The 27,294-nt window shown below is 46.8% G+C and overlaps 1 protein-coding gene across 1 annotated transcript in view; it reads right to left on the minus strand.

Annotated features, from left to right (window-relative positions):
- CRY1 (cryptochrome circadian regulator 1) overlaps nt 1-27,294 on the minus strand; it is a 77,658-nt gene that overhangs the window by 22,483 nt on the left and 27,881 nt on the right. The window contains exons 2-7 of the mRNA XM_044987259.1: nt 23,642-23,750; nt 20,597-20,739; nt 11,509-11,693; nt 7,885-7,973; nt 7,311-7,451; nt 6,910-7,221 (exon numbers count right to left, since the gene is read on the minus strand). Of these exons, the coding sequence (XP_044843194.1) occupies nt 6,910-7,221; nt 7,311-7,451; nt 7,885-7,973; nt 11,509-11,693; nt 20,597-20,739; nt 23,642-23,750 (979 nt within the window). The remainder of the gene's footprint in view (nt 1-6,909; nt 7,222-7,310; nt 7,452-7,884; nt 7,974-11,508; nt 11,694-20,596; nt 20,740-23,641; nt 23,751-27,294) is intronic.

Genomic DNA, 27,294 nt, shown 5'->3' on the forward strand with positions numbered 1-27,294 from the left:
CTTAGTGAAAGACAGAAGCTTCTGAGCTTACACAGAGCTCTTCAGGTCTGGGAAAGGTACTCAGTGTCACAGCTAAATGGAACAGACTGTTATACATGAGGTAGCATATGTTGCAAGAGACCATTCAAGGTGAAGTTAACATTTAATAATTACTTATTCTAAAAAATTCTAGAACTTAATAGCTTTGACATATGAAGGTTACTTACTTACAACTAGAGTTCTTAGAGATCAACACTGCATAATCACATCCTTGGGACTCATGCCGACCAATGCAGGATGGTAGAACCATGTGTTAGCAGTGCTCATTAGGCACCCGTGTTCCCCTGCTCACCCTGTCTAGCACTTGAGCACTGTAGCGGGGTGACCACCCGCTCCAGCCTGGAAGGGGTTGGAAAAGTCCTGCAAAGGGCAAGGTAAAACCCTGGCTGATTGGGGGAAGTGGCTGCAGCTGGGGCCATGCCCCAAACTGAGCAACAGGGCCTTATAAGGTGGCCAGGGAAGCCAGGAGCAAACAGTCTCCCTCTAGCTATAGAGGGAGATGGGTCTGGCTGCAGGGAGCTGGACATAAGGTACCTGAGTGAAGCAGGGCTGGGGAAAGGCAGAGGAGCTGAGGAGCTCTAGCCTGGAAAGCCCCAGGCTGCGGCCTAGCATTGGGCTAATAGGTACTGGGGGTTGCAAAAGGCAGCCCAAGGGTAGGCCAAGGCAGCAGGTCCAAACCCTCCTTGCCAGTGTAGGCTGATACTGCAGTCTGCCCCAGGGCGTGGGGCTAGATGATGACTGGCAGTAGCCTTATACTGAGGCAAGGTGGGGATAGTGGGTTGAGGTTCCTCAGGGAGGGGAGACCCTAAGACTGAGTGGGTACTAGTACCCCATGTAAAAGGGCACCGGGTCCAGGGAGGGACACGGGGGCCAGAGGACAGGCGGATCATCGGCCTGCAGAAGGCGCTCCAGAGCTGGAACGAGCTAATTCCCAGGAGTCACCACCAGGAGGCGCCGCAGGGGTGAGTCTGCTCGTCTACAAGCGCATTCTGATGGTGAGAGTTTAAAGGGGGCATGGCAACATTGCCCCCTCAGTTCCTTCCACTGCTAGAGCAGAAAACCCAAGATATTTTAATTTGGACTCTTCAGGAGTGGGGAAGGTGGTCAGGGAGCATGAATATGCAAAGCCCATTTCAAAGAACTCCAGTTACAAGTAAGTAACCTTCATTTCTTCTTTGAGTGTCCTCAGCATATCTCCACTCTTGGGATAGTCTTGCAAGCAGTACAGCAAATTGAATAGAGGGATGCGGAGTTCTAACTAAACAAGGACTGGAGTACCACTCTACCAAACTGGGTGTGCAACTGGGATGCCATATCCAATGCATAATGCTTTGTGCAAATGCGAAACAACCTCCACGTAGCAGCTTTGCATATCTCAATAAGGGCAATGTTTATAAAAAGCCACAGATGTAAATTACTGCTCTAGTAGAATGAGCTCTGGCCAGGCTAGGAATGCTGAAAGAAGCCCTTCTGTAACATTCTTAAATGCACTAACCTATCTAGACGGGGGAATGAGAGAAATGACTTTACCTTTAGAGTTACCAGCATATGAAATAAATAAATAACTTGGAAGACTTAAAACTCTGTAGAAAAACTCACGCCACAGGAGTTTGGGACGCAAGATGTTGAGCCTATAAAAATTATGCAACTATGTAGTCTTTTGCAGTTTGCTAAGTGGAAGCAGCACAGCAGAAAAAAGCAAAAGCAACTCACTGACTTTTTAAAGAAAAAGTAAAAAAGTTTATTGTAATGTCTACTTTAAATCTCTAATAAAGCAACACTTTTTTTCCTCATTTACTGTTTCCTTCAAGTAGGAGTTTATTTTCTAAGGTTTTCTATACTTTATGGATATGAAGGTAATTAGTGCTACAAAAATTTCTATATACATTTTATATTATATATATATATACACATACATACACATACACACACACACACACACACACACACAGTATTTAATTTCTCCATGGCATTCCTTGAAAGCGGACAATCAAAACAAAGCACACAAAGCATTTAACCAAGTTCATTAAAATCACTTCATTTCAAAACGCAATTTCCACTGACGCCCGTGGTGAGTACTGTATCATGTAGACTTGTTTTTTGCGACAGTTCCAAGTTTTGATGCTATCGTTAGCCTGCTATAAACCTGCAAATACACAACTACATATACCTGTACTGAAATTTCGGTCACAAAAATATAATTTCATTTTAATGCAGTCCCCGCTATAACACGGTACTTGGCATGGATCCCAAATCCCGCATTCTAGCAAGAGTCCGGTGTATTGTTTCTGAAATTTGATAAATGCAGATGTCCTTCTACAATAAGGAGGTAGTAACCCCCAGAGCCTGCTCTACTGTTTTTGCTGCCCCAAGCAGCGCGCTGAATTGCCACCACTAATGGCGGGGCAATCTGTGCACCGTTAGGGCGGCATGTGCGTTTCCGCGGTGGTGGCAATTTGTCAGCAACTTCTGTCTTCAGCCGGAAGACTGAAGCTGTGCCGTCACACACAGCTGAACATACAAGCTGCTGCCGAATTGCTGCCGCCACGGAAACATGTGCCCTGCCCTAACAGCCCCCGGACTGCCCCGCTGTCCGCGGTGGCAATTCGGCGCGCTGCTTGGGGGCAAACACACCCCGACTGCTGCCCCTTGCAGATTGCCGCCCCAAGCACCTGCTTGGAATGCTGGTGCCTGGAGCCGGCCCTGGTAACCCCATAGATCTCGAAGTGGAGAGTGTGTCCATTTTCTCCAGCACTTCAGCAGTTTTTTAACTGAACAGCCCGTTTCCTTCAAAAGGTAAATCCTTAATTTTTGTCTTTGTTTCCACAGGCAAAGATGAAGATCATGTATATCTGTGGAGAGCTACTGCTGATGCCATAGCTCTTGAAGCGGTGTCAGAAACATCAAACAATGCCCTAAGGGCATGTTTTGCCACATTCTGGCTCTTCTTAATGAGAGCGGTTGTTAAGCTTCTCTGATCCTCTGAGAGGTTCTTGGTTAACATTGAGATCTTCTCCCAGACGTTAAATTAATATTTGGCCATTACTGCTTGATAATTGGCCATATGCATGTTTAAAGAAGCTGGCAAAAATAATTTTCTCCCTAGAGTGTCCAACTTTTTTCCCATCTCTGTCTTAAGGAGTTGAAGAAGTCAAACATAGACCTGATCTGGATCACTGAACTTACTGCTACCACTAGAGAATTAGGCTGAGGGTGCACATGAAAATAGGAGAACCCTTCATTGGGACCTGACATAAATTATCTGCCTTTTTTAAAGCTGAGTGACAAAGACGTATTGGACCAGAGATATTTTTATAGCTGCCAGAGATCTTCCAAAATGGGCAATGAGATCTTACTCTTTACAACAGAGCCCAAAATATCAAAAACTGGATGCCTGGTTTCTTCCTAAGCTACTGATGGTAATTTTAAACTTGATGCCACCCTATCCATTAGCTCATGAAATTAAAATATCATCCTCAGGAGACAATGCTGCAATTACACCCACATTTTCATCAGGAGATGAGCCACTGTCCAGGCTACATATCTTATTGTTGAAATTTCTGTAGAGGAGATGTTCTCTGATGCTCTTCATCAAATAGTGTCTCCTGTAGCAAGGATGGAGAAAATTCTCTAGGTGTCAGACCCAGGCCCCTCAGTTCCGCTGAAAGATGTACCAGGACTGAAGATTCATGCTTCATAAAGTGACAGTAGTAAGCTCAGGTTGACCAATATGGCTAAGGACTCCAAGGCCATATAGGGCAATCCTTTGTTCAGAATATAAGGTGCCAAGAATGGACATTCTGATCTGAAAATAATCAGATCCCAGGCATGCTTGTGGGATCTGGCTCTACATCTGTGGATCCAATATTGAAGCAGCAAGTGAAGTGACCATGGTAGGGATCTGGGTCATGTAAAGTGGTGACAAGCCCCTTCTTAACGATCCAGTTGAGGGTCTTAGATTGTGGAACAAATACTGGAGATTCTCTGCATTTAGTATCCCATCTTAGTCTCTTATCAGGAGAGCCATGAGAAACAGTTGGAAACCAGTTCCACAAAATAACGCATTAATTTGAGTCATATCAGAGGGTTTAGAATTGGTCAAATCCACCAATCTGGAACTGGAACTTAGTGCCAGGACCAATCCCTTTCCTCTTTCTTTGCCAGCCCAAGATGTGAACATGCTATAGATGGGTAATGGCTCCCTCCAAAACATTTTAAAACACTGAACCTGCAGGTCAGATACCAGGAAGACCTCTGGGCAAAACACGCACTGCTTGAACCTGTGTTTCTTCATACTGGGATCAACCATACTGAAAAATAAAGCTTTTCCTTAAATCCACGATCTAATCTAAATCTAACCTAATTTATAGGTTACAGTAAAATCTAACTATAGACTATTAACTATAAAACTATTAACTAACACCACTACACTAAGATACAGGCAATAAGTATCAGTGGGTCATGAGATCTGTTGGTTCACATTCTTTTAGTGCTGCAGCTGGAAGGAAATGAGGTGCCTATAGTGCCACAACCTCTTTAAATCTCACCCGCAGAACATACTTGAGCACTAGATGCGGTGTGCGGGAGAGTGTGGGTGCCTAATTGGCACTTCTACTAGAAGGATTCTACTGTCCTGCTGCACCAGTCCCAAGAGAGGGACTATATAGTCGTAGAGGACACTCAAAGAAGAATTTCAAATTTCCAGTGCTTTCTATAGAGAGAGCCCATCTGATCAATCCTAACTTGCATAAAACAAGCTCCCCTGCTTAGATGCATCATTAAGATTGTTGTCTGAAAGAGAGAGAATCTTATTCCTTGAAGGAAAATACTAAAATAGTGAAAAGGTTTTCTAAAGTTGCTTTGAAAGTTTCTTATTTAGCACACATTTTAAAAGTATTCAGTGAGTAGTTACTTTTCCTTTTAAAAAAAACCAAAACAACAACTTTCCTAATCACAAGATGTTCTATATAACAAACAATCTAATTCCCTTCCCAGGACAATACTGAACCACAGATATTAATGTGACCCATGACTAGAATTAATATGTTCTGCTAGAAATCAGAAATAAAATAGTAAAGTTTAATAAACAGCAAAAAAGTATGTGTGGGAGGGTAGGGGTTATTAGGTCTCTTCTTGCTAAACTTGCATTTAATACTTCATTCCAAATTCACTATTAGAACACTTCATAAAGCTAAAAAGTAGAGTTCAATCAGTATCAGTTAACAAGGGCTATTTAAAGAAGATATTAAAAAAACCCTATAAACTGTTACCTGAATACCTGCAACTATGCCTTTTTATTAAAACAATTAAGTTATGTATTTTCTCAAAAATATTTAGTGGCAATGCTTTTTAAGCATTTTTAAATTAAAGTGGCTACCAATCTAATAAGTTTAGAGATACAGGGTGGATGAGGTAATATCTTTTACTGGAAAAGCTTCTGCTGGTGAGAGACAAAATGTAAGTACACAACTGGTCCACTAGATGCTCCCCTTCAAGTACACTTGCTAAGATTGTATAAACACACTACCTAGAATTAGCAGGAGAGATTCACTCTCACTGGTACAGAGAGGTATCATTTATTTCTTCTTGTACTACATAAATATGTTCCTCTCTACCTTGGGTTATTTACTCCAAGGGTAGGCTAAGTAATAATTGTAATACACACAAACAAATGCACAAAGCTGTATGTTACAGGCTTAGGACATATAATTTACACAGGTATAAATTGCATAAGACAAGCTGCCTTAGGATTTTTCATGCAATTACTTGCATAACCAAGAGCACTGTTTACATGTGAAACAGGAAGAAGGATGTGAACACAACTCAATAGTTAAAAAAAGAATTAGAAGAGATATAAGTGAATTTACAACACCGCCAGTAAATGTATTAATCTTCAAGTTTCAAACGGTAAAAACTTTGTTTACAACTGTAATTAGTTAAAAAAATTGTGACCATATTTAGAAATTAGTTTTATTATCTGAAACACAAACAAAAGCAAGGACTGAACAAAGAATGATGGAAATAATAACAATGAGACTGACACAACTTTGTACTCTGAATGGCCATGTCTCCAGTTTTAGGAAGATTTGGTACTACACCTCTACCTCGATATAACGCTGTCCTCAAGAGCCAAAAAATCTTACCGCGTTATAGATGAAACCGCGTTATATCGAACCTGCTTTGATCCACCGGAGTATGCAACTCCGCCCCCCCAGAGCACTGCTTTACCGTGTTATATCTGAATTCGTGTTATATCAGGTCGCGTTATATCGAGGTAGAGGTGTAGTTAGTTGGACTAATTAATTGTGATTACTCACAAATCATGTTGTCCAACATGTATGGGTCTGATACGGCCAGGTGCCGAGTGTCCTCAACACTTACTTTTCCGCCCCCACCTCAATTCCCATCTTATTTTCTCTACTAATCTGAAAAGAAAAGGTGGGTCACTTCTTTTTTGGAAGGGGGGCAGAGAGTATGTTTGGGAAAGAATTTCTATTAGCTGATGAATAATCTGTATTTATTCTTATCATAGAAATGTAGGGATGAAAGGGACCTCAAGAGGTCATATATTCAATTCCCCCATATTCTATTTAGATTTTAAAAGAACCCATCGATTTAATAATTGCTGGCCTCAATTTTCAAACTGGGTTACCTAAAGTTAAGCACCAAAGGTCATTTCTAGACATCTACAAAAGGGCATGCTATGCACCTGAAAGTTAGGCCTCAACACTCCTACCAGAACTACATGGTTTAAATTTTTTGGCCACAGTTTAAAAACTTTAAAACCTACTTTGATGCATTTACCAATGGGTATAGTTTGTATTTAATTCTTATTATCTGCATCAGAAATTCATTAATGAAAAATTGTACCTTCATTCCTTCTTCCCAACTAATCCACAGGTCACCTCGAGTCAAGAAGCATGCCACAGCATGTCTGGCTAAATGGTGAATCCAACCTTCCTGACGGAGTTGTGTCATAATTGCATCAATCCAAGGAAATCCTGTCCTGCCTTCTGCCCACTTGGCCAAAGCCTCAGGATTCCTATCCCATGGAATCTGAACACAGATGGGATTTCCCTCCATTTTATCAAAGCGTGGATTATTAGTAGCTGCTGTGTAGAAAAACTCACGCCACAGGAGTTGGCCATAAAGGGAGAGGGGAGGGGAGCTGTTTTTCTTTACCTGAAAGGCATCACAAAAAGAAAACAAATTTTATTAGAATTTTTTTCACTATATATAAACATGATTATCTGACCAAGTTGAGTTCATACCTTTTTGTATAGGTCTGTTAACTTGAAATAAAAAAGGCGACATGACAGACAGCCAAACCGCAGATAGGGACTAAGCCCTGTGGGACTTGCAAGAAGGGAATTTGCATTCATTCGTGGTCTTTCAAAGTTTGCTACCCAAGCCTTAGAAAAAGAAAAACAAATTGGTAGAATACAGACTAGATGATCCACAGGCAGAGAGGAAGATTATAAAGTTGAATATACAATTGAAACATAACTGATGATTAAGAAGTTATCTTTATAGTCACTTTTTGTGACTTTATTGAAGGTATCTCCACTGGAAAAGGGGTTCATATATTTTTCAAAACTACATGAGATGTTATCTAATTTTCTTCAAGTTGTTCAATTTTTATAAAAGTTGAAAGTCTAAATTTTTATCGACTTTTAAAAATCATTACAAAAAATAAATCAGCTATTCAATCTGTATCAGGATATAGGTCTTTGTTGTAGTTTCCTGGAAATTCTGTTCTTCTTTTCCCCACACTTATTTGTAACAGTAATTAACTATGGTTTTCAAGATGCCAATTTTTGCTTACATCAATGATCTGCAACATACCTTTCGTTCTAAGTGCCTTTCCAGTCGTGTGAGAGCTTCTGTTTCTCCACCTGGCCACACTGCTGAAGGCAAACCATCTGTATCAAAACCTGATGAGTGAATTAAGAGAAGAAGAAAAAAAGATACATTTTTTAATACTGTAGCACAAAGAACCAGTAGTTATCCCTATTCTTGGAGAATAACTGTATCATGGTTTGAGAACATCACTGGATAGCAGAATACAGCTTTTAAAACAATGTTTGCCAAAGTGACAAGTCCTAGCAAACTACTTTAGAACACCATTTACCTGCAACCAGCTTAAATATGATTTTTATGCTCTATTATAAAAGGCAAGGGTGGAAAGATCTTACTTCAATTCCTTTTTACATTTCCCTCGGCATGGACAGTTTAAAAAAAAAAACTATTTCCATTGTTTTTACAGTTTCGTTTTTGAGTTCTCAGCTCCGTAACATTTGGGATGGAAGAACTACCGAGGTTTTTATTTTTCAAAGAGACAACCTTTTCCATTAGATTTTGAAGAATGCATAACAAAAAAACCCAGCCAAAATGGAAACAGCTTGTTTTGAAAAATTTTAAATTTGGAACTAAAATTTACAGAGACAAGTCTTTATATTCTCCATGTCCACTGAAGGTAATCTGCTGCAAGGGATATTTAGGTCAGATATTCAATATTAGGAAAAACGTTCCAACTGTCAAGATAGTTAAGCACTGGAATAGGCTTCTCAGGGAAGTTGTGGAATCCTTGTCATTGGAGGTTTTTAAGAACAGGTTTACTTGGTCCTGCCTCAGCACAGGGGGCTGGACTAGATGGCCTCTTGAGGTCCCTTCCAACTCTATAGTTCTATTATTCTATTCCAGGGGTAGGCAACCTACGGCATGTGTGCCAAAGGCGGCACACAAGCTGATTTTCAGTGGCACTCACACTGCCCAGGTCCTGGTCACTGGTCCAGGAGACTCTGCATTTTAAATTTAATTTAAAAAATGAAGCTTCTTAAAACATTTTAAAAACCTTATTTACTTTACATACAATAGTTTAGTTATTTTATTATAGACTTTTAGAAAGAGGCCTTCTAAAAACGTTAAAATGTATTACTGGCACGCGAAACCTTAAATTACAGTGAATAAATGAAGACATGGCACACTACTTCTGAAAGGTTGCTTATCCCTGTTCTATTCTATTGAAAAACTGAGTGCCTGGGAGCAGAGCAGAGAACCAGGAACTAACTCAGGGCTTGGCTACACTTGAAACTTCAAAGCGCTGCCGTGGGAGCGCTGCCGTGGCAGCGCTTTGAAGTATGAGTGTGGCCGCAGCGCCAGCGCTGGGAAAGAGCTCTCCCAGCGCTCCCGGTACTCCACCTCCCCGTGGGGATTAGCTTGCAGCGCTGGGAGCCGTGCTCCCAGCGCTGCGGCACTGTTTACACTGGCGCTTTACAGCGCTGTATCTTGCAGCGCTCAGGGGTATGTTTTTTTCACACCCGAGCGAGAAACTTGCAGCGCTGTAAAGCGCCAGTGTAGCCAAGGCCTCAGTAACCAATGAGAAGGGTATGCTGCATAACACAGGGGCGCAGTAATCAGTGCAGTAGTGTCACTGAAGTAAATGCTTAAGAGTTTTGTTAGATTGGGCCTTTAATCTGCAATTTTTGAAAGGGACGAGATCAACTTGAAAATTTGTATGACAATTCTATACCTGCTCTAGTGACAAATTACACTCAAGAATACTGTAACAAGAAGCTAGTAATTCCTCTCCCAGAGACTGAAAAGACATTTGTTAGAGGAGCAGAAAAATCCTTGTAAAAATGTTTTTAAATGATTTGTAAGGGTCCGGACATATTTAAAAGGTGTTCCAGGAGAAACTTATGGTGAATGTCAAAAAGTTCAATTTGTCAGTATCTCTTTGATTCATCATGCTATGTTTAGTCTGACATGTTTTCATATGTGCACTTGTGTTTGCCAGATTCAAATAACAATGGTAATTAAACAGATCATTACTGTAAACAATATTATGTAAAAAGTGATCTGCATAGTTGTTACTAAGTGTTTAATTATATACTAAATTGATCAAATACATGTTTTACTTTTTGTTTTATTAGACCCAAGTTGTGTGATTTGAATTGAACTGGACTAGACAGAGCAGTGGAGGTGTGACAAGATTTTTTCAGACACCTATGGTGACAACATGGAGGCAAAGTCATATTTGCTTGTGTTTAATGGAAGTGACTGAAGATTAAATACACTACAAACAGAGTGAGGATAAAGGAGTCTTTTTATTATTTTACTTCATTTACTTTATCATAATGTCTTTGTGACTTTGCAGAAATAGGTTTTTAGCACAGTTTTGTATGAACACTAGATACTATCCTGAAGCACAAAGATAGGGAAGGTGTTCAATGCAAAAGAGGAGCTGTAAGTATATAAGCAGGAGTGTTGTAAGAAAGACATGCTCTACTCTGCGCTGATTAGACCTCAACTGGAGTATTGTGTCCAGTTCTGAGCACCACATTTCAGGAAAGGTGTGCACAAATTGGAGAAAGTCCAGAGAAGTGCAACAAAAAATGATTAAGGGTCTAGAAAACCATGACCTACGAGAGAAGATTGAAAAAACTGGGTTTGTTTAGTCTGGAAAAGAGAAGACTGAGAGGGGACATGATAGCAGTTTTCAGGTATCTAAAAGGGTGTCATCGGGAGGAGGGAGAAAACTTGTTCACCTTAGCCTCTAATGATAGAACAAGAAGCAATGGGCTTAAACTGCTGCAAGGGAGATTTAGGTTGGACATTAGGAAAAAGTTCCTAACTGTCAGGGTAGTTAAATACTGGAATAAATTGCCTAGGGAGGTTGTGGAATCTCCATCTCTGGAGATATTTAAGAGTAGGTTAGATAAATGTCTATCGGGGATGGTCTAGACAGTATTTGGTCCTGCTATGAGGACTGGACTCGATGACCTCTCAAGGTCCCTTCCAGTCCTAGAGTCTATGAATCTATAAGTAAATAAAAGGTTGTTACACGGAGGAGGGAGAAAAATTGTTCTTCTTAACCTCTAAGGATAGGTTAAGAAGCAATGAGCTTAAATTACAGCAAGGGAGGTTTAGGTTGGACATTAGGAAAAACTTCCCATCAGAGTGGTTGAGCTCTGGAATAAATTGCTTAGGGAGGTTGTAGAATCACCATCACTGAAGGTTTTTAAAAGCAGGTTAGACAAACCTGTCAGGAATGGTTTAGATAATACTTAGTCCTGCCATGAATGCAGGAGACTGATCTAGATGACCTGTCGAGGTCCCTTCCAGTCCTATGATTCTAAGCATATTAGCCAGTACAGTGTTTTCAAACAAGTGTACTCTGATATCATGGGAAGATGGTTATGCTGCAGGAGGCCCAAAAATATAGGGTTTTACCTATCCATCTAGCCTCGTAAAAATAAAAAAATAAAAAATAAGTCTTGAAGTCACTTGTTCAGGCTTTCCACCTTTGCTTTAGGTTGATCTGACGTCAGCAGTTTTAGTTTAATTATGAAGCTTAAGCGTAAAAGTCACCTGAACAAGACTGAAATAACCACGTAGGACATTTTATAAGTAAAACTGAAAATGTGTCTAACAGTGCAATGAATGAATACAAGTCTTATAACATACCTAGCTCTTCTAGTGACGGAACACCATATTTCTCATCATGGTCATCAGAAACTGGAGTAGTGCACTTTTCCATTACTTCTGCAGTGATGGTTTCCACGGGCATCTCCAGTGGCTCCATTCTACTGATTAAAGTCTGAAATCTTTTATAGGTAAGAGGTGGCTGGCCCCCATTTAATTCTATAATCCTGTGTTCAAAAAACATAAATGCCTGCATTTAATACAAGTGCATATTACAAACTGTATATATTATACACACAAACACACTTTATTCTTACCTGCAGTTTGAATTCTGTTGTTTATACACACACACACACACACACACACACACACACACACCCCTAGACAGTTTAAACCTTAATTATACCACTCCAATCTAGGGTGACCAGATCACCCAGGTCAAATATCGGGATGCCGGGGCAGAGGGGGAAAAAATGGCGGCAGAGCAAAAAAAAAAAAAAAAAAATCCCCCACCCCCGATTCCTCCTCCCTCCGCAAGCGCTGGAGGGAGGCCCGGGAGACTCAGGGGAGCACGGGGCCGGGGTGAGTGTGAGTCCAGCCTGGCCCCGAGCAGGCAGGACTCAGGCGCGGTATCTGGAGGGAGAGTACGGGGTGGCCTGCGGGGCCAGGCAGCGGCTGTTCTCCCCACCTGGGCAGCAGGACTCGGGAGCAGCCGCTGCTGCAGCTCCCACTGCCGCGGGGGGAGGAAGCGGCCGCTGGCCAAGCTCGGCAGCTGCGGCTCTGGCGCCCACGAACCCACCGAGCCCAGGACTGCTGCGGGGACCCAGCGCGCACGCTGCGCATACCCAGCCCCTGGCCACTCGCGTCTGGGCTGGCTGCCCAGCTGGTGCAATCCTGCGGGCAGCCTCGGAGTGGGGGCAGCAGGCCCCAGCCCCCCACATCCCGCTCGGGTCCTGCAGGGGAACGAATGGGACTGGGCTGCCGATGCCTCCGCCACGGGATTGCACCAGCTGGGCAGCCAGCCCAGACGCGACTGGCCAGGGGCTGAGCGCAGTGTGCGCGCTACCCCGCAGCAGGCCCGGGCTCGGGGGGTTTGGGCCCGGGCACCAAAGCCGCAGCCGCCGAGCGCCACGTGCTTGGCCACTTCCTTCCCCCGCAGCAGTGGGAGCTGCAGCAGCGGCTGCTCCCGAGTCCCCTGCACAGGTGGGGAGAACAGCCGCCACCTAGCCCCACGGGCCGCCCCCCTACTCTCCCTCCAGGTACCGCGCCCGAGTCCTGCCTGCTCGGGGCCAGGCCAGACTCACACTCACCCCGGCCCCGCGTTCCCCTGCGTCTCCTGGGCATGGCATGCTTGGAAAGAGGCGGGGATTTGGGGAGGGAGACAATGGGGGCGAGGATTTGGGGAAAGATCCAATGGGTGAAGGAGGGGGCGGAGTTGGGACAGGGGAGGGCGCGAGCCCTTCGGGCTCCGGAGCCTTTGCTTGTTTGTCCAGTGTCCCGACCTAACATTGGTCGGGACGCGGAACAAACAAGCAAATATCGGGACAGTCCCGATAAAATCGGGACGTCTGGTCACCCTACTCCAATCCCACTAGGGAGGCAGAAGAACTTAATTGCATAAACAAAGTGATTACAATTCTTGCTTTCTGGGTTTGAAAAAAACAAAACAAAAAACCCTCTCTGCAGTAGACAAATAACGAATAAACAAACAAATATATACACATCCTCAAACAGATTACAGACATCAGTAAAAATAAAGTTATTGCAAAGACATACATACAAGCCACCAATTAAAAGCTTTACAACTGCAATTTGGAAGAAAAAAGATTACTGTGGTATTCCGATGCAATAATATGGTAACTTTACTTAGGCAAAAAATGAAGGTCTAATGCTTTTAATGGCAGCCACTGTACATGCATGCACATACCAAACCCCGCTTCTATACTCCACTTTTTCCTCAAAAGAATAATTTGCTTCAGATATACCCAAAACTCCAGAGAACACTGAAACAGAATTTAAACAAACCAACCCTAATATTGTGGCATAGAATGGTAAAACCATGTTGTGCAGAGGGAGCAGCAATTTTTTTTTTAAACTACTTCATTAATTTGTTCTCCCCACCTACTGATGAAAGGTCAACCCCTGGGTTCTAAACGGTGGGGAAAAAATATAAATGTGAGAGATTTTAAATAAATTACTTTAAAATTAAGCTATAATAGTATAAAACTGGAAACTACAACATAGTTAATAAATTTATCAAAATCTCAATGGTACCAATACTTTACATTTTGTGGATTATGTATGTATGTATGTATGTATGTATAATAGGGATCTAGTACTAATCCATTAAAAACAATGGTCTGTAGAAAAATATAAACGACATCGTGCAAGGCAAGATGATGATATCAAGCAATCCCCACTAAAAGACGGTTACTCACCGTTGTAACTGTTGTTCTTCGAGATGTGTTGCTCCTATCCATTCCATGTAGGTGTGCGCGCCGCGCGTGCACGGCTCTTCGGAACATTTTTAGCCTAGCAACACCGGCGGGCCGGCTGGGCGCCCCCTGGAGTGGCGCCGCTATAGCGCTAGTTATATACCCCAGCCGGCCCGTCCGCTCCTCAGTTCCTTCTTGCTGGCTACTCCGACAGTGGGGAAGGAGGGCGGGTCTGGAATGGATAGGAGCAACACATCTCGAAGAACAACAGTTACAACGGTGAGTAACCGTCTTTTCTTCTTCGAGTGATTGCTCCTATGCATTCCATGTAGGTGACTCCCAAGCCTTACCTAGGCGGTGGGGTCGGAGTGAGACGTGGCAGAGTGCAAGACTGCGGAGCCGAAGGCTGCATCGTCTCTGGATTGCTGCACCAACGCGTAGTGGGAGGCGAAGGTGTGGACAGAGGACCAGGTGGCCGCTCTACAGCTGTCCTGAATGGGGACATGGGCCAGGAAGGCGGCAGACGAGGCGTGCGCTCTCGTAGAGTGAGCGGTAAGACGGTCAGCTGGCACCCCAGCCAGCTCATAGCAAGTTCTGATGCATGCGGTGACCCATGAGGAAATCCTCTGAGAGGAGACCGGCTTGCCTTTCATACGTTCTGCAACCGCTATGAACAGTTGTGGCGAATGCCGGAAGGATTTTGTCCGGTGTATGTAGAACGCAAGGGCCCTGCGGACATCCAGGGTGTGCAGCTGTTGATCCCGACTCGAGGCATGAGGCTTTGGGAAAAAAACGGGAAGGAAAATGTCCTGATTTACATGGAAGGCTGACACCACCTTAGGGAGGAAGGCCGGGTGAGGCCGAAGCTGGACCTTGCCCGCATGAAAGATGGTGTACGGAGGACCGGCCGTCAGGGCCTGGAGCTCGGAAACTCGCCTCGCTGAGGTTATTGCGATGAGAAAAGCTGTTTTCCACGACAGGTGGAGCAGTGAACACGCAGCCATGGGCTCAAAGGGAGGTCCCATGAGCCTGCCCAAGACCAGATTCAGGTCCCAGGGCGGAGTCGGGGCCCGCACTGGCGAGAACAAACGCTCAAGACCCTTGAGGAAGCGGGAAACCGTAGGATCGGAGAAGATGGATCGGTGACCGACGGGTGGCCTGAAGGCCGATATCGCTGCCAGGTGCACCTTTAACGATGAGACCACCAGGCCCTGTTCTTTAAGCGACCAGAGGTAGTCCAGTATCGTTGGGATAGGGACGACGAATGGATTCAGATCTTTCTGGTCGCACCATATGGCGAAGCGCTTCCATTTGGAGAGGTAGGTCGAGCGAGTGGAGGGCTTTCTGCTCTCCAGCAGGACCCGCTGGACCGCTGCCGAACAGGTCCGCTCCGCGCGGGTCAACCACACAGGTACCAGGCTGTCAGATGGAGGGACTGCAGGTCCGGGTGGCGGAGCCTGCCGAAGTCCTGCGTTATCAGGTCCGGCCATAAGGGTAGAGGGATGGGATCTCGTACCGATAGCTCGAGCAGCAGAGTGTACCAGTGCTGTCTCGGCCAGGCCGGAGCGACGAGTATGAGGCGGGCTCTGTCCCTCCGAAGCTTGAGAAGCACCCGATGTACGAGTGGGAACGGAGGGAAGGCATACAGTAGGTGACCCGTCCAGGGGTAGAGGAATGCGTCCGACAGGGAGCCCGGGGTGCGACCCTGGAGCGAGCAGAACTGGTGGCACTTCCTGTTCTCTCTGGAGGCGAACAGGTCTATCCGGGGAAACCCCCACCTCCGGAAAATCATGTGAACCACATCTGGGCGGAGGGACCACTCGTGGGACAGGAACGACCTGCTCAGACGGTCGGCCAGCGTGTTCTGCACCCCTGGAAGATAGGACGCCACTAGGTGAATGGAGTGGGCTATGCAGAAGTCCCACAGTAGCATCGCCTCCGTGCACAGCGGAGAAGATCGGGCTCCACCCTGCTTGTTGACATAAAACATCACCGTTGTGTTGTCCGTCAACACCGCGATGCAACGTCTGGAGACTGGGGCAAAAGGCTTGACAGGCGAGGCGAATCGCTCGGAGCTCTCTGACATTGATATGGAGGGAGAGCTCCAGAGGCCTTGGGTGTGCAGGTCGGCTAGGTGCGCTCCCCACCCCAGCTCTGACGCATCCGTGGTCAGAGTGGCGGATGGTTGAAGAGGGCGGAAAGAGACTCCGGCACACACGACTGCTGGGTCCAGCCACCAAGTGAGCGAAGCGAGTGCTGGCTTCGTGGGCGTGACCACCATATCGATGGAGTCGCGGTGGGGCCGGTACACTGACGCGAGCCAACTTTGAAATAGGCGAAGGTGCAACCTCGCGTACTGAGTGACGAACGTACACGACGCCATGTGGCCTAGAAGGCGGAGGCAGGAACGCACTGTTGTCCGTGGGAAAGCTTGTAGGTCTCGAACTAGAGAGACCAGAGACTGATGCCGAGGTTGGGGCAGGCAGGCCCTGGCCAAGTTGGAATCTAGGACCGCACCAATGAACTCCACTCTTTGCGAGGGGGTCAACATCGACTTCTCGGCATTTATCATGAGCCCTAGACGCTGAAACAGGGCTAGGACCGTGGCCATGTGGGACGCCACCAGTTGGCGGGATGGTCCTCGGACTAGCCAGTCGTCGAGATAGGGGTAGACATGTATCCGACGACGGCGGATGGCCGCGGCCATCACTGCCATACACTTGGTGAATACCCTCGGCGCTGTAGAGAGGCCGAAAGGCAGCACTGTGAATTGGTAGTGCGTATTGTTGACAACGAAGCGCAGGTATCTCCGATGAGGAGGGTAAATGGCGACATGAAAATACGCGTCCTTCATGTCGAGGGCAGCAAACCAGTCTCCCGGATCCAGGGAGGGAATGATAGTTCCCAGGGTTACCATGCGAAACTTGAGCTTGACAAGGTATTTGTTGAGCTCTCGGAGGTCGAGTATGGGTCGTAGGCCTCCCTTCGCCTTGGGGATTAAGAAATATCGGGAGTAAAATCCCCTGCCTCGCATATCGCTCGGCACCTCCTCTATAGCACCCAATCTCAGCAGAGACTCGACCTCTTGTAGGAGGACTTGCTCGTGAGAGGGGTCCCTGAAGAGGGACGGGGTGGGTGGGTGGGGGCGAAACAAACTGGAGATGGTAACCAGACTCTACCGTGCGTAGCACCCAGTTGTCCGATGTAATCTGGGACCACGCCGGGAGGAAGTGGGAAAGACGATTGAAAAATAATGGGGAAGGATCCGGGGAAGAGACTGCTGGGCCGTCCTCGTGCGTCCCGTCAAAACGCCTGCTTTGGCCCGTGGGGGGCCTTGGAAGGCGCCTGGGACTGCGTACGCCGATTGCCCGATGGCCTACGGCGGTTTAGTCTGTCCCGGCGTGTATTGTCCGGCCGAGACCTGGACTGATTGAACGGCCGAAAGGGCTGTTGCCTGAAAGGCCTCCGTTGAGTCGCAGGCGTATGCATGCCTAGCGTACGGATGGCAATGCGCCCATCCTTAAGGGTCTGTATCCTGGAGTCCGTTTTCTCCGAGAATAAGCCCTTAGTATCGAAGGGCAAGTCTTGCAGAGTATACTGAACCTCTGGCGGCAAGGTGGATGATTGCAGCCAGGAGATCCGTCTCATTGTCACTCCCGATGCCAAGGTCCTGGCTCCGGAGTCTGCAGAGTCCAGTGAACCCTGAATGGAGGACCTGGTAGCTTTCTTGCCCTCTTCCAGCAAAGCTGAGAACTCCTGCCTGGAGGATGTTGGAACCAACTCCGTAAATTTAGAGAGGGCTACGAAGTTATCATAAGCATAGCGGGCCAGGAGAACCAACTGATTTGCTATGCGTAATTGGAGGCCGCCAGCCGAATATATTTTTCGGCCCAAGAGGTCCATCCTGCGCGCGTCCTTAGACTTAGGAGCCGGCGCAGGTTGCCCATTTCGCTCCCTGTCATTCACGGACTGTACCACTAGGGAGTCCGGGGTCGGGTGGGTGTACAGGTACTCGTACCCAGTCGGGGGTACCGAGTACTTCCTCTCCACTCCACGGGCAGTGGGAGGGATAGACGCCGGGGACTGCCAAAGTGTGGTGGCATTTCTCCGGATCGTCCGAACAAACGGTAGGGCCACTCGCATGGGGGCCTCCGTTCCGACCACATTAGTGATCGGGTCCTCGTCCTCGACGACCTCCGCTACCGGAAGGTTAACTGCTTGTGCCACCCGACGAAGGAGGTCCTGATGGGCACGTAAGTCAATCGGCGGGGGATCGGATGACGAGGATCCCGCCACCGCCTCGTCGGGCGAGGAAGACGAGGAGTGGGCCTGACCGATAGGCAGAGGCTGAGGCTCGTCCATGGGGTGTGAGGTCGCCGTCTCTACGGGATGTTCCGTCTGCACAGGCGGCGGTGGAACCTCAGCCGGAGGCGATGGAGGGGGCCTGCTGACGGTGGCTTCCGGCACCCCATAGTCAGAAGGCCCCTGTCGCGGGAGGAAGGGGGCGCCTTGAGCCTCGTGACCCACCCAGGGGGTCCAGAAACCCCATTGCTGGGGACCCAGGTCTTGTCCTTGTGGGTCCGCGCGGTAATCTGCACCGCTGCCGTCGTGTGAAGCGACCGACGGTTGGCGGGAAGGCCACGGGGGGGCAGAGGCGCTCAGAGATTGCGCCGTCGATGCCACCAGTCTGTCCGTGGACGGTGCCGTGTACCGGTGCCGATCGTCTCGGTGCCGGGAGCGGGAGCGGGACCTCTGACCGCGAGAGTAGCGGGAGGTCGACCGCGATCTCGATCGTCGTCGACGGGAGCGGCTTCGAGAATGGCGTCGGGAGCGGTGCCGGGATCCGGATCTCCCTCGGTGCCGACGGTCCGGAGGACCTGGAATGTCCCGGGACCTGGAACGCCTCCGGGAGTACGACCGGTACCGCGATGAGGAGCGGTACCGGGACTGCGACCGGCGCCGAGAAGGAGAGCGGTACCGTGATGGAGACCGGTGCCGTGACCTTGAACGGCGGGAAGGTGACCGTCTCCGGGATCGAGACCGGGAGCGGGACCTGGATTGCCTCCTATCCCGTCTGTCAGGGGTGGCCGGTCGTACCATGGCCGGTTTACCCGCTGACGGAACAGCTCGCACCGGCGGTGCCGGGGGCCGGAGGCTCGGTGCCTCTGTTAGCTCTATGAGCTCCCTCGCCGTCGAGAACGTCTCGGGCGTGGACGGGAGAGGCAGCTCGACCACGGCTTGCACTGGGGAGCGCGGGAGTACCGGACTCGACGGCCCAGCCGGTGCCGGAGTCGACGGTACCGTGCACGGTCCGTGCGCTGTCACGGACGGTGCCGAAGGCGCCGCTGCTGGCTGCTGGACCGATGGTCTCGGCGTAGCAGAGTCTACAGCCTTGGGCTTAGGCTTCCGTTTCCCAGCTGGTGAATGGGAACGGTGCCGGGGCTTCGGTGCCGGCTGCTTCTTAACAGTCTCGGTACCGGACCGGCCGGGGACCGCTGGAGCACTCCGCACCGAGGACGACGCCGGAGCCGGAGGAGTCGGCACCGCAGGGGTAAGCGCCGACTCCATAAGGAGCTCCCGCAACCTAATGTCCCGCTCCTTTTTAGTTCGCGGCTTGAATGACCTGCAAATGAGGCACTTGTCTGGTCGATGTCCCTCGCCGAGACAACGAAGGCAGGAGTCGTGGGGGTCCCCAACGGGCATATGCCGCTGGCAAGCCGCACAGGGCTTGAATCCCGGTGTCTTGGGCATACACCCGCACCGGACGGGAAAAGAGGGGCTAAGCCCCCCTAATTCCCCCTAATCTAACTACTAACTAATCAACTAACTCAGTTTAACAACTAACTATATACACTAAATACAAACTAGAACCAAGGTGAGCTAGGTAAGTGGAGGACGACAAGCACTCCACAGTTCCAACTGCCGTCACGGGCGGGAAGAAGGAACTGAGGAGCGGACGGGCCGGCTGGGGTATATAACTAGCGCTATAGCGGCGCCACTCCAGGGGGCGCCCAGCCGGCCCGCCGGTGTTGCTAGGCTAAAAATGTTCCGAAGAGCCGTGCACGCGCGGCGCGCACACCTACATGGAATGCATAGGAGCAATCACTCGAAGAAGAACTTTCTAGATACATAAATGAAAGAAAGGGAGTGTTTGAAAAATGTTCGATTCAGAACTAGCTCACTAGAAACAGTTCAGGACTTTAAACTTCTTGACATATTTGCATACTGAAGACTGCAATAATTTGAAGCAAGGGTACTGATCTTGACCATTAGTATTCTTAGCAGGTTCTTTATCACCCTGATGGTATGGAATGATAGAACTGTTAAAAATTGGTATTTATTTAACTATATCCAAAATCTAAATAAAACGATAAATCCTATGTAAAGTGAATTATAGGCACTAACGCACCATATCCACACAAAAAATATGCAGCCATTTTTATAGACCGATTATGGCATATTTTATTAAAGGACTGATATGTTGGCTTCCTTGACCCGTTTTGCAGTTCAAAACTCTACTTTGTATTGAAATAAGATTTCACTAGGGGGTGGAAGGAGGAGGAATGAAACCTGACTAAGCTTACAGTAAAGAAGATTGCAAACTGTGCATTGCAGTTTCTGTGCAAAACAATGACTGAATGCTGCATAAAAAACACAGATTACTACTCTGTGAATTTAGGACAGTGGTAACTTACTTGTCTAAGTCATATAATGTATGTGAAATTCGTACAATGACCTCCACTCCGGCTTCACTAGCCAGCTTCTTAATTGCTGCATCCCTCTCCTTCCCAAATGGCTCAGAATCATATTCAATAGAAAGTTTTGCAATGTTCCATTCCTGAAATTCAGGAAAAAAAAGTGTTAGTTAGAAACACCAGTTGCCGGGGGGTGGAGGGGAAGAGACACTTATTCCTCCACACCTAATTAGATGATAATCCAGTATTGCACATCAGAAAAAGTCAAAAATCTTAAGAGAAGCAGTAGAAAAGATAAACTAAAAGCCAGGCCTCCCTCTAGCCATTATTCAACACCACCTCCTCAGAGAATAAATGCTGCCCTTTAAGCATTCCTGTCCGTTTTAACTGCATGGGAAGCTAAATTCTCATAGAGAATTAATCCAAAAAATGATCAAAGTGACTTTTAAAAAATTATCTCAAAAGGAAAGAGAAAACCAAGATGCAGTTTTATAGCCTCACAGCCTGAATCACCTGACATGGGCCAGTCACAGTTGTTTTATTGCACAGCAGACATACTTTTGGTGGACTCTCATGGTAACCCACAATCCCACAGGCTACTATTTTTGTTCCCTGGACAGTTTTCCCACACTGCACCAAACAAAGGACTAGAGTGAACACATTTTGGAAAGGCGCTAGGAAGTCTGGGATATGAGTCGTTGGATGCGGGCCCGCATGATGCAATGTAGAGACTGGACCCAGGGTTCAACAATTCCTAACCTGGGGTTACAAATGAGTATAGAGGCTCAAGCCCTAGGTTAACAAACCCAGGGTCTGCTAACTTGAGTTCTATTAAGCCTGCGCTTACATGGCAGCACAGACATAGTCTTAGTAGTCTTTCTGAGAGGCCTGTACAGGAATCTTCCTCTAGAGAGTGCTTGTGCTGAGATGGCAGGGGCACTTCTGTTGATTGGAGACCAGTGTACAGCAGGACGAAGGGTGGCAGGGAATGTTCTATCGCAGGAGTGGCCAATCTGTGGCTCTGGAGCCACATGTGGCTCTTCAGAAGTTAATATGGTGCCTATACAATGACCGCGTCTCCAGGGCTGGAGCTACAGGCGCCACCTTTCCGATGTGCTGGGGCATGCTCACTGCTCAACCCCTGGCTCTGCCACAAGCCCTGCTCCACTCTACCCCTTCCTGTGCCCTCCCCTGAGCCTGCCATGCCCTCACTCCTCCCCCTCCCCCCTAGAGCCTCCTGCACGCCACAAAACAGCTGATCAGCAGGCATGGGGAGTGGGGGGGGAGGCACTGGGAGCGGGGGAGCTGATGTGGGGCTACTGACATATTACTGTGGCTCTTTGGCAATGTACATTGGTAAATTATGGCTCCTTCTCAGGCTCAGGTTGGCCACCCCTGTTCTATCATGAGGAGCCCCCATTTAATTTTCCAGTTCTTCCTAACTCTGAATTGAAGTGCAAAGCAGAAGTTACACTTTTAAGGGATGTGTGTTTCCCCGAGGCAATGGATACAGTGGGAATGCCCATTACTCACCAGGATGGCATCCTGGAGAGTGTGGAAGCGTCTGAACCCCAATTAACCAGGAATACCCTCCTGTTGAGGTAAAAACCTTCCCAGAGGGAGAATATAATAAAAAAGACAAAACGGATCTCATATAAACCAACTACACTAACTAAACTAACAACTAGGATAAGAAACATCTATAAGGCAAGCTCAAAGTGGACACTGCTGAAACTCCATCTCAGGCCAAGGTGAGCAAAAAAACACTTTAAAAAATTCTCCTATTGAAGGCACATGTGCAGCTGAAGTGGAGAACTCATAAGGACAATACTCAAAGGAGGAGAACAAGCTTTCGAGCTTCAAAGAGCTCTTCCTCAGGTCTGGAGAAGTTAACCAGAGGGTATGTCTACACTGCAATTTAACATCCGCAGCTGGCCAGTGTCAGCTGACAGGGTCTCAGACCCTGGGCTCCAGCCCGAGCCCGAATAGCTACATTGCAATTAAACAGCATCATAGCCTAAGCCCAATTCAGCTGACGTGGGCCAGCCAGGAGTGTTTAATTGCAGCGTAGACATACCCAGATGTGCAAGCTACATACAAGGCAGGACAGATTGTTAAGCATAAGGGATTCACACACAATCCCTGGCAGGTTTGAATTGTTTAGTAATAAACTCCCCACACAAACTTTAAACATCTTCAACATAAATCCTTTTAGAGGCTAGGTGTCTAACTTCATCAAAATAAGTCAAGCAGTATCTAGCAGAGTTAGCCTGACAGCTAGCAATTATAGCTTGATTCTATACAATTAGAAAAGTTATGATCCCCCAATTTCCAAGTTTAAAGTTTATAAATTTAAGAGGAACAGTTTGAAGTGTTGGATTCTTTCCCCCTCTTCCCCCCCCCCAAAAAGATTCCAGACTCAATAAGATGAGACAGTGAAACACAATGGATAATGGAGGGGGGAGGGTAGGTAGGAGTAGCCCTCCCAGCCTACCCTGAACCCACCCAAAAACCAACCAAAGAATTTAACCTCTATACAGGAATCTCATTATAGATTAGGGATGAATATAACATTTCTGTCCATGAACCCTGAACAATTTTCCCAGAATAAAAACTTCCTCTCTACTTCAGGGGGAATTGTCAAACCAGGAGGAAAGTTAGCAACAGCATAAAATTTTTATATACTTTGCAGGCTATTATGAGCTATATTTTATTTTACACAAAAAAGAGCAAAGTCAAAATCATTTCAATCAATTCATGGGAACATCAGTCAACAATGAAGCTAAGCAAAAAACCCACACATTCTTTAAATCCTTCTCTCTCAGAATAGGAGCCCAACCAAAACTCTCTAACCTTAAAAAGTAGTGAGGGATTCGAAGGTATTTAGGTAAGTAGTGATTTAAGTTAAAGGGCAACAGGACGCACGTCTTCCCAGACAAAACTAGTTTGATGATTGAAAGCTAAAACTTCTGAGTGGAGGCAAAACAGTGTATGAAAAGAAAAATGAAGCATTTGAATTAAAACACACTTCTGCCTAGAGCTTACCTTAAAGAGCCTGGGAAACACATCTGCTGGCTGTCCACGAATCACAAACAAACGAGAATTTAATTTTCGTAGATTGGCATCAAGATCTTCAAGACATTGAAGCAGAAATCTGTGGAGAAGAAAGTTCTCATTACAAAGCAACATTTATCCTCCTGAAATAGTTCAAACAAACATTTTCAGTTAGGAAAGGGGAAATAGGAAGGCGACTACAAGTGGATAGTCAAATAGAAATTACCAAGTTTCCAGGATTTTACAGAAGACCTGCATTCATACATGCATATTCTTATCAAGGTTCAAATTATACATACTTATTTTGACTACAGTTGTTTATATTCACAAGATGTATTGTTCTATACTGAACTGAAAAAAAAATCTATCTGCAATGCAATTTCACTTTTCTGCATCATACATTTTAACTTCGGAATGTGCCAAAATGAATGCTAGTTATAATTTGGAGTGCAGTTATTCAATAATGGAGGGGCAGCAGGGGAGTGAAGAATAGGAGTCAATTAGTTGTTAGGAGTATAAACACTTTGTGTAGTAAGGCCTCATACAATACAGTAACCTAAAATGTGACTGAGTACTAGTATAGCTAAGGTCACACTAGATCAGGGATGGCAACCTTTGGCATCCAGCCCACCAGGGTAAGCACCCTGGCAAGCTGGGCCAGTTTGTTTGCCGGTTCGCTGTCCCAGGCTAATGGGGGTGGGGTTGGGGGCGCGACGTGGACCGAGGGATGTGCTGGCCGCCACTTCCTGCCGCCCCCATTGGCCTGGAGCGGCGAACCACGGTCAGTGGGAGCTGCGATCGGCCAAACCTGCGGACGTGGTGGGTAAACAAACCAGCCCGGCCTACCAGGGTGCTTACCCTGGCGGGCCACATGCCAAAGGTTGCCAATCCCTGCACTAAATGATCATAATAGTCCCTTTTGAACTTAAAAAAACCCAAAAAAACCCAAACACAAAACAAATAAAAATAGGACTTCTATGTACTAATTAAGATTTGAGGTTTCCTCTAGAAGCCACAAAATTTCATTGCCTTAGTTATCCACTCAGTAGGATTATTTAAACAGGACAAATGAAATAGCCAAACCATGAACCCTATAAACCAACCAAAAATCATCTCTAGTATGGCCAGTCTACAAGTTTTCCAAATGTAAATTATTTTAGCAAGTCTCTCCAAGTCCATAAAGCTTAAAATGTGACATTCTTTACTAGTACAATTAGTTACTATGAATTGGCAGTATAATTTTTTGGCATACAGCAGTTAATCTATGCAAATTAGGATATAACTGTTTTTAGATATTTAACAAGGAGTGTGGAGGATTAGTTAATGCTTATAAATTACTTTGTGAAATGTTATGCAAGTCTAAAGTATTCAAATGTTGCAAGCATTACATACATCACTACCTCCCCACCACACACACACACAAAACTTCCCATGGATAAGATGTAGCAAGAATAATCCATAATAGGTTGAGAAGAAAATACGTTTGGTGGGTAAGATATACACTAATACGGTAAATTCTGAGGCATTTAGCTGCACGAAAAAGGAACTCATAAATACAGTCATCTCCCCCTTGTACAAAAATGAAAATTTAAGGAAGACGTTTAAATTAACTGTCAGCTGAAGTTAGTCAACAGAAATAGATCCTGATGTCTATGACATCATAAAACAATCACAATTTAGCTAAACATTGCAGAATCATTAATAGCTTTAAACTAACAATACAGTTTTTTGCCTGCTGCTAGCCTCCATACACACAGAAATTCTACTGCTAATTCTGATACGTGATATGATTCAACAAATGCAGAGTGATGGGTATCCCTTCCCATCAACCAAGCACACTGACAACAGATAATTTCTAATCCCCATATTTCATCTCTGCCAGCATCTCTCTGCTCCTAACACGAGGACTTTCAGTGCTGTAATTTGTTTTGGATTAGTACCAACAATAACTACTTTTAAGGAGAGGAGGACCAATTTTTTGACCAAAGGACAAGTGTCAATAGTGATTAAGCCTGTTCACAGAAAAGAACGAATAATCAAGAAATTCTGTTTTCTGTGGTCCTCTTGCCATCAGTGTAAAGTGATGGGTTCCAAGTAGCTGTTCCAAGCAGAATGAACAGAAAGAAGGAAAAACAAAGGTTTCAGCTATACTCACCTATCTAGGTATAGCTTCCCAGTTTCTCCATCGAGACATGGAAGAACTAGACCCCAACTAAACACTAAAATAGATGCAACAGTGAGCCTGGAAAAAGAGGTACATGTAGGTGAAGATGGGAGGAGGATAATGTGCCACAGTTGGAGGACTAGCTGGCTGAATGCTATGCTTTTTTCAGTTAGCACTTAAAAGGTTTGATTATTGTAATGGGATGACCAATTCTCCTACCCACTGGGCCAAAATTACTGCTATGTGAAAAGCTGTTTTCCAGGACCAAGAGACAAAGAGGCTTCCATATGAGGTACACAGGTGGATAAGTTTAGTTCCAGAAGTCCTTTGACTCCAGGAAAGAATAAGGGGACCATCAAATAAACAAAGAATTAGCTACTGCAGCCTGACACAGCTTATGTAACAAGAATTAGATCCTATAGGAGACCTTTAAATACTACCCCAAAAGAAAATGAAGGCAGAGACTTGAACTACAAGGAACTAGGGAGCAGAGCCGTCCCTAGGTAACAGTGAATTGGGGTGACTGCTCCAGGCCCTGCGCTTTGGGGCCCCCACAGGCCAGCGCAATTGGCTGGAGGGTGAACTGCTGGCTGGGGGAGGTTACCCCCAGCCCCACCCCTTTCACTTGAGGGAGAGCACACTGGGAGGAGAGCATGCGGCGGCGCCGCTGCAGCCTTCCCAGCCCCAGGAAGCCAGGAGGCATGGGGGGCTGGAGTGTGCGCGGGGCCACACCTGGCTATTTGGGGAGCAGGGGCGGCTCTAGCAATTGCACCGCCCCAAGCAGGGCGGTATGCTGCGGGGGGCGCTCTGCCGGTCGCCGGTCCCGCGGCTCCGGTGGACCTCCCGCAGACGTGCCTGCGGAGGGTCCGCTGGTCCCGCGGTTCTGGTGAAGCATCCACAGGGACGCCTGCGGGAGGTCCACCTGAGCCGCCGGACGACTGGACCCTCTGCAGGCATGCCTGCGGCAGGTCCACTGGAGCCGCCGGACGACCGGACCCTCCGCAGGCATGCCTGCGGGAGGTCCACCGGAGCCCCCTGCCGCCCCCCCGGCGGCATGCCGCCCCAAGCGCGCGCTTGGCGCGCTGGGGTCTAGAGCCGGCCCTGTTGGGGAGGCACTACCTCCCTCAGCCTCCCCTACCTTCTCCCGGTGCATTCCGCCCCTGAAGTGACGTCACTTCCAACCCAGGCCCCGCTCTTCCAAAGGGACGGCCCTGCTAGGGAGTAATCTTTTGTAAAATCCTGCTTGAAGAAAATATAGTGAGAATATTTTCTTGCTTAATAGTCAGCACACAAATGAGTGACGGCAACATAAATTATACCACATTCCTTTTAAAGCTCTTTCTAGATCCCAGAGGAGCTAAGGTGTTAAATGAGTAGTCAAGCAAGACAGGCCACTGCAGAGAAGCTAAACAAATTATTTGCATCAGTCTTCACTGTAGAGGATGTTGCAAGATACTCACATCAGAGCTATTCTTTTTGG

Source organism: Mauremys mutica, chromosome 1, assembly GCF_020497125.1.
Source record: "Mauremys mutica isolate MM-2020 ecotype Southern chromosome 1, ASM2049712v1, whole genome shotgun sequence".
NCBI lineage: Eukaryota > Metazoa > Chordata > Testudines > Geoemydidae > Mauremys > Mauremys mutica.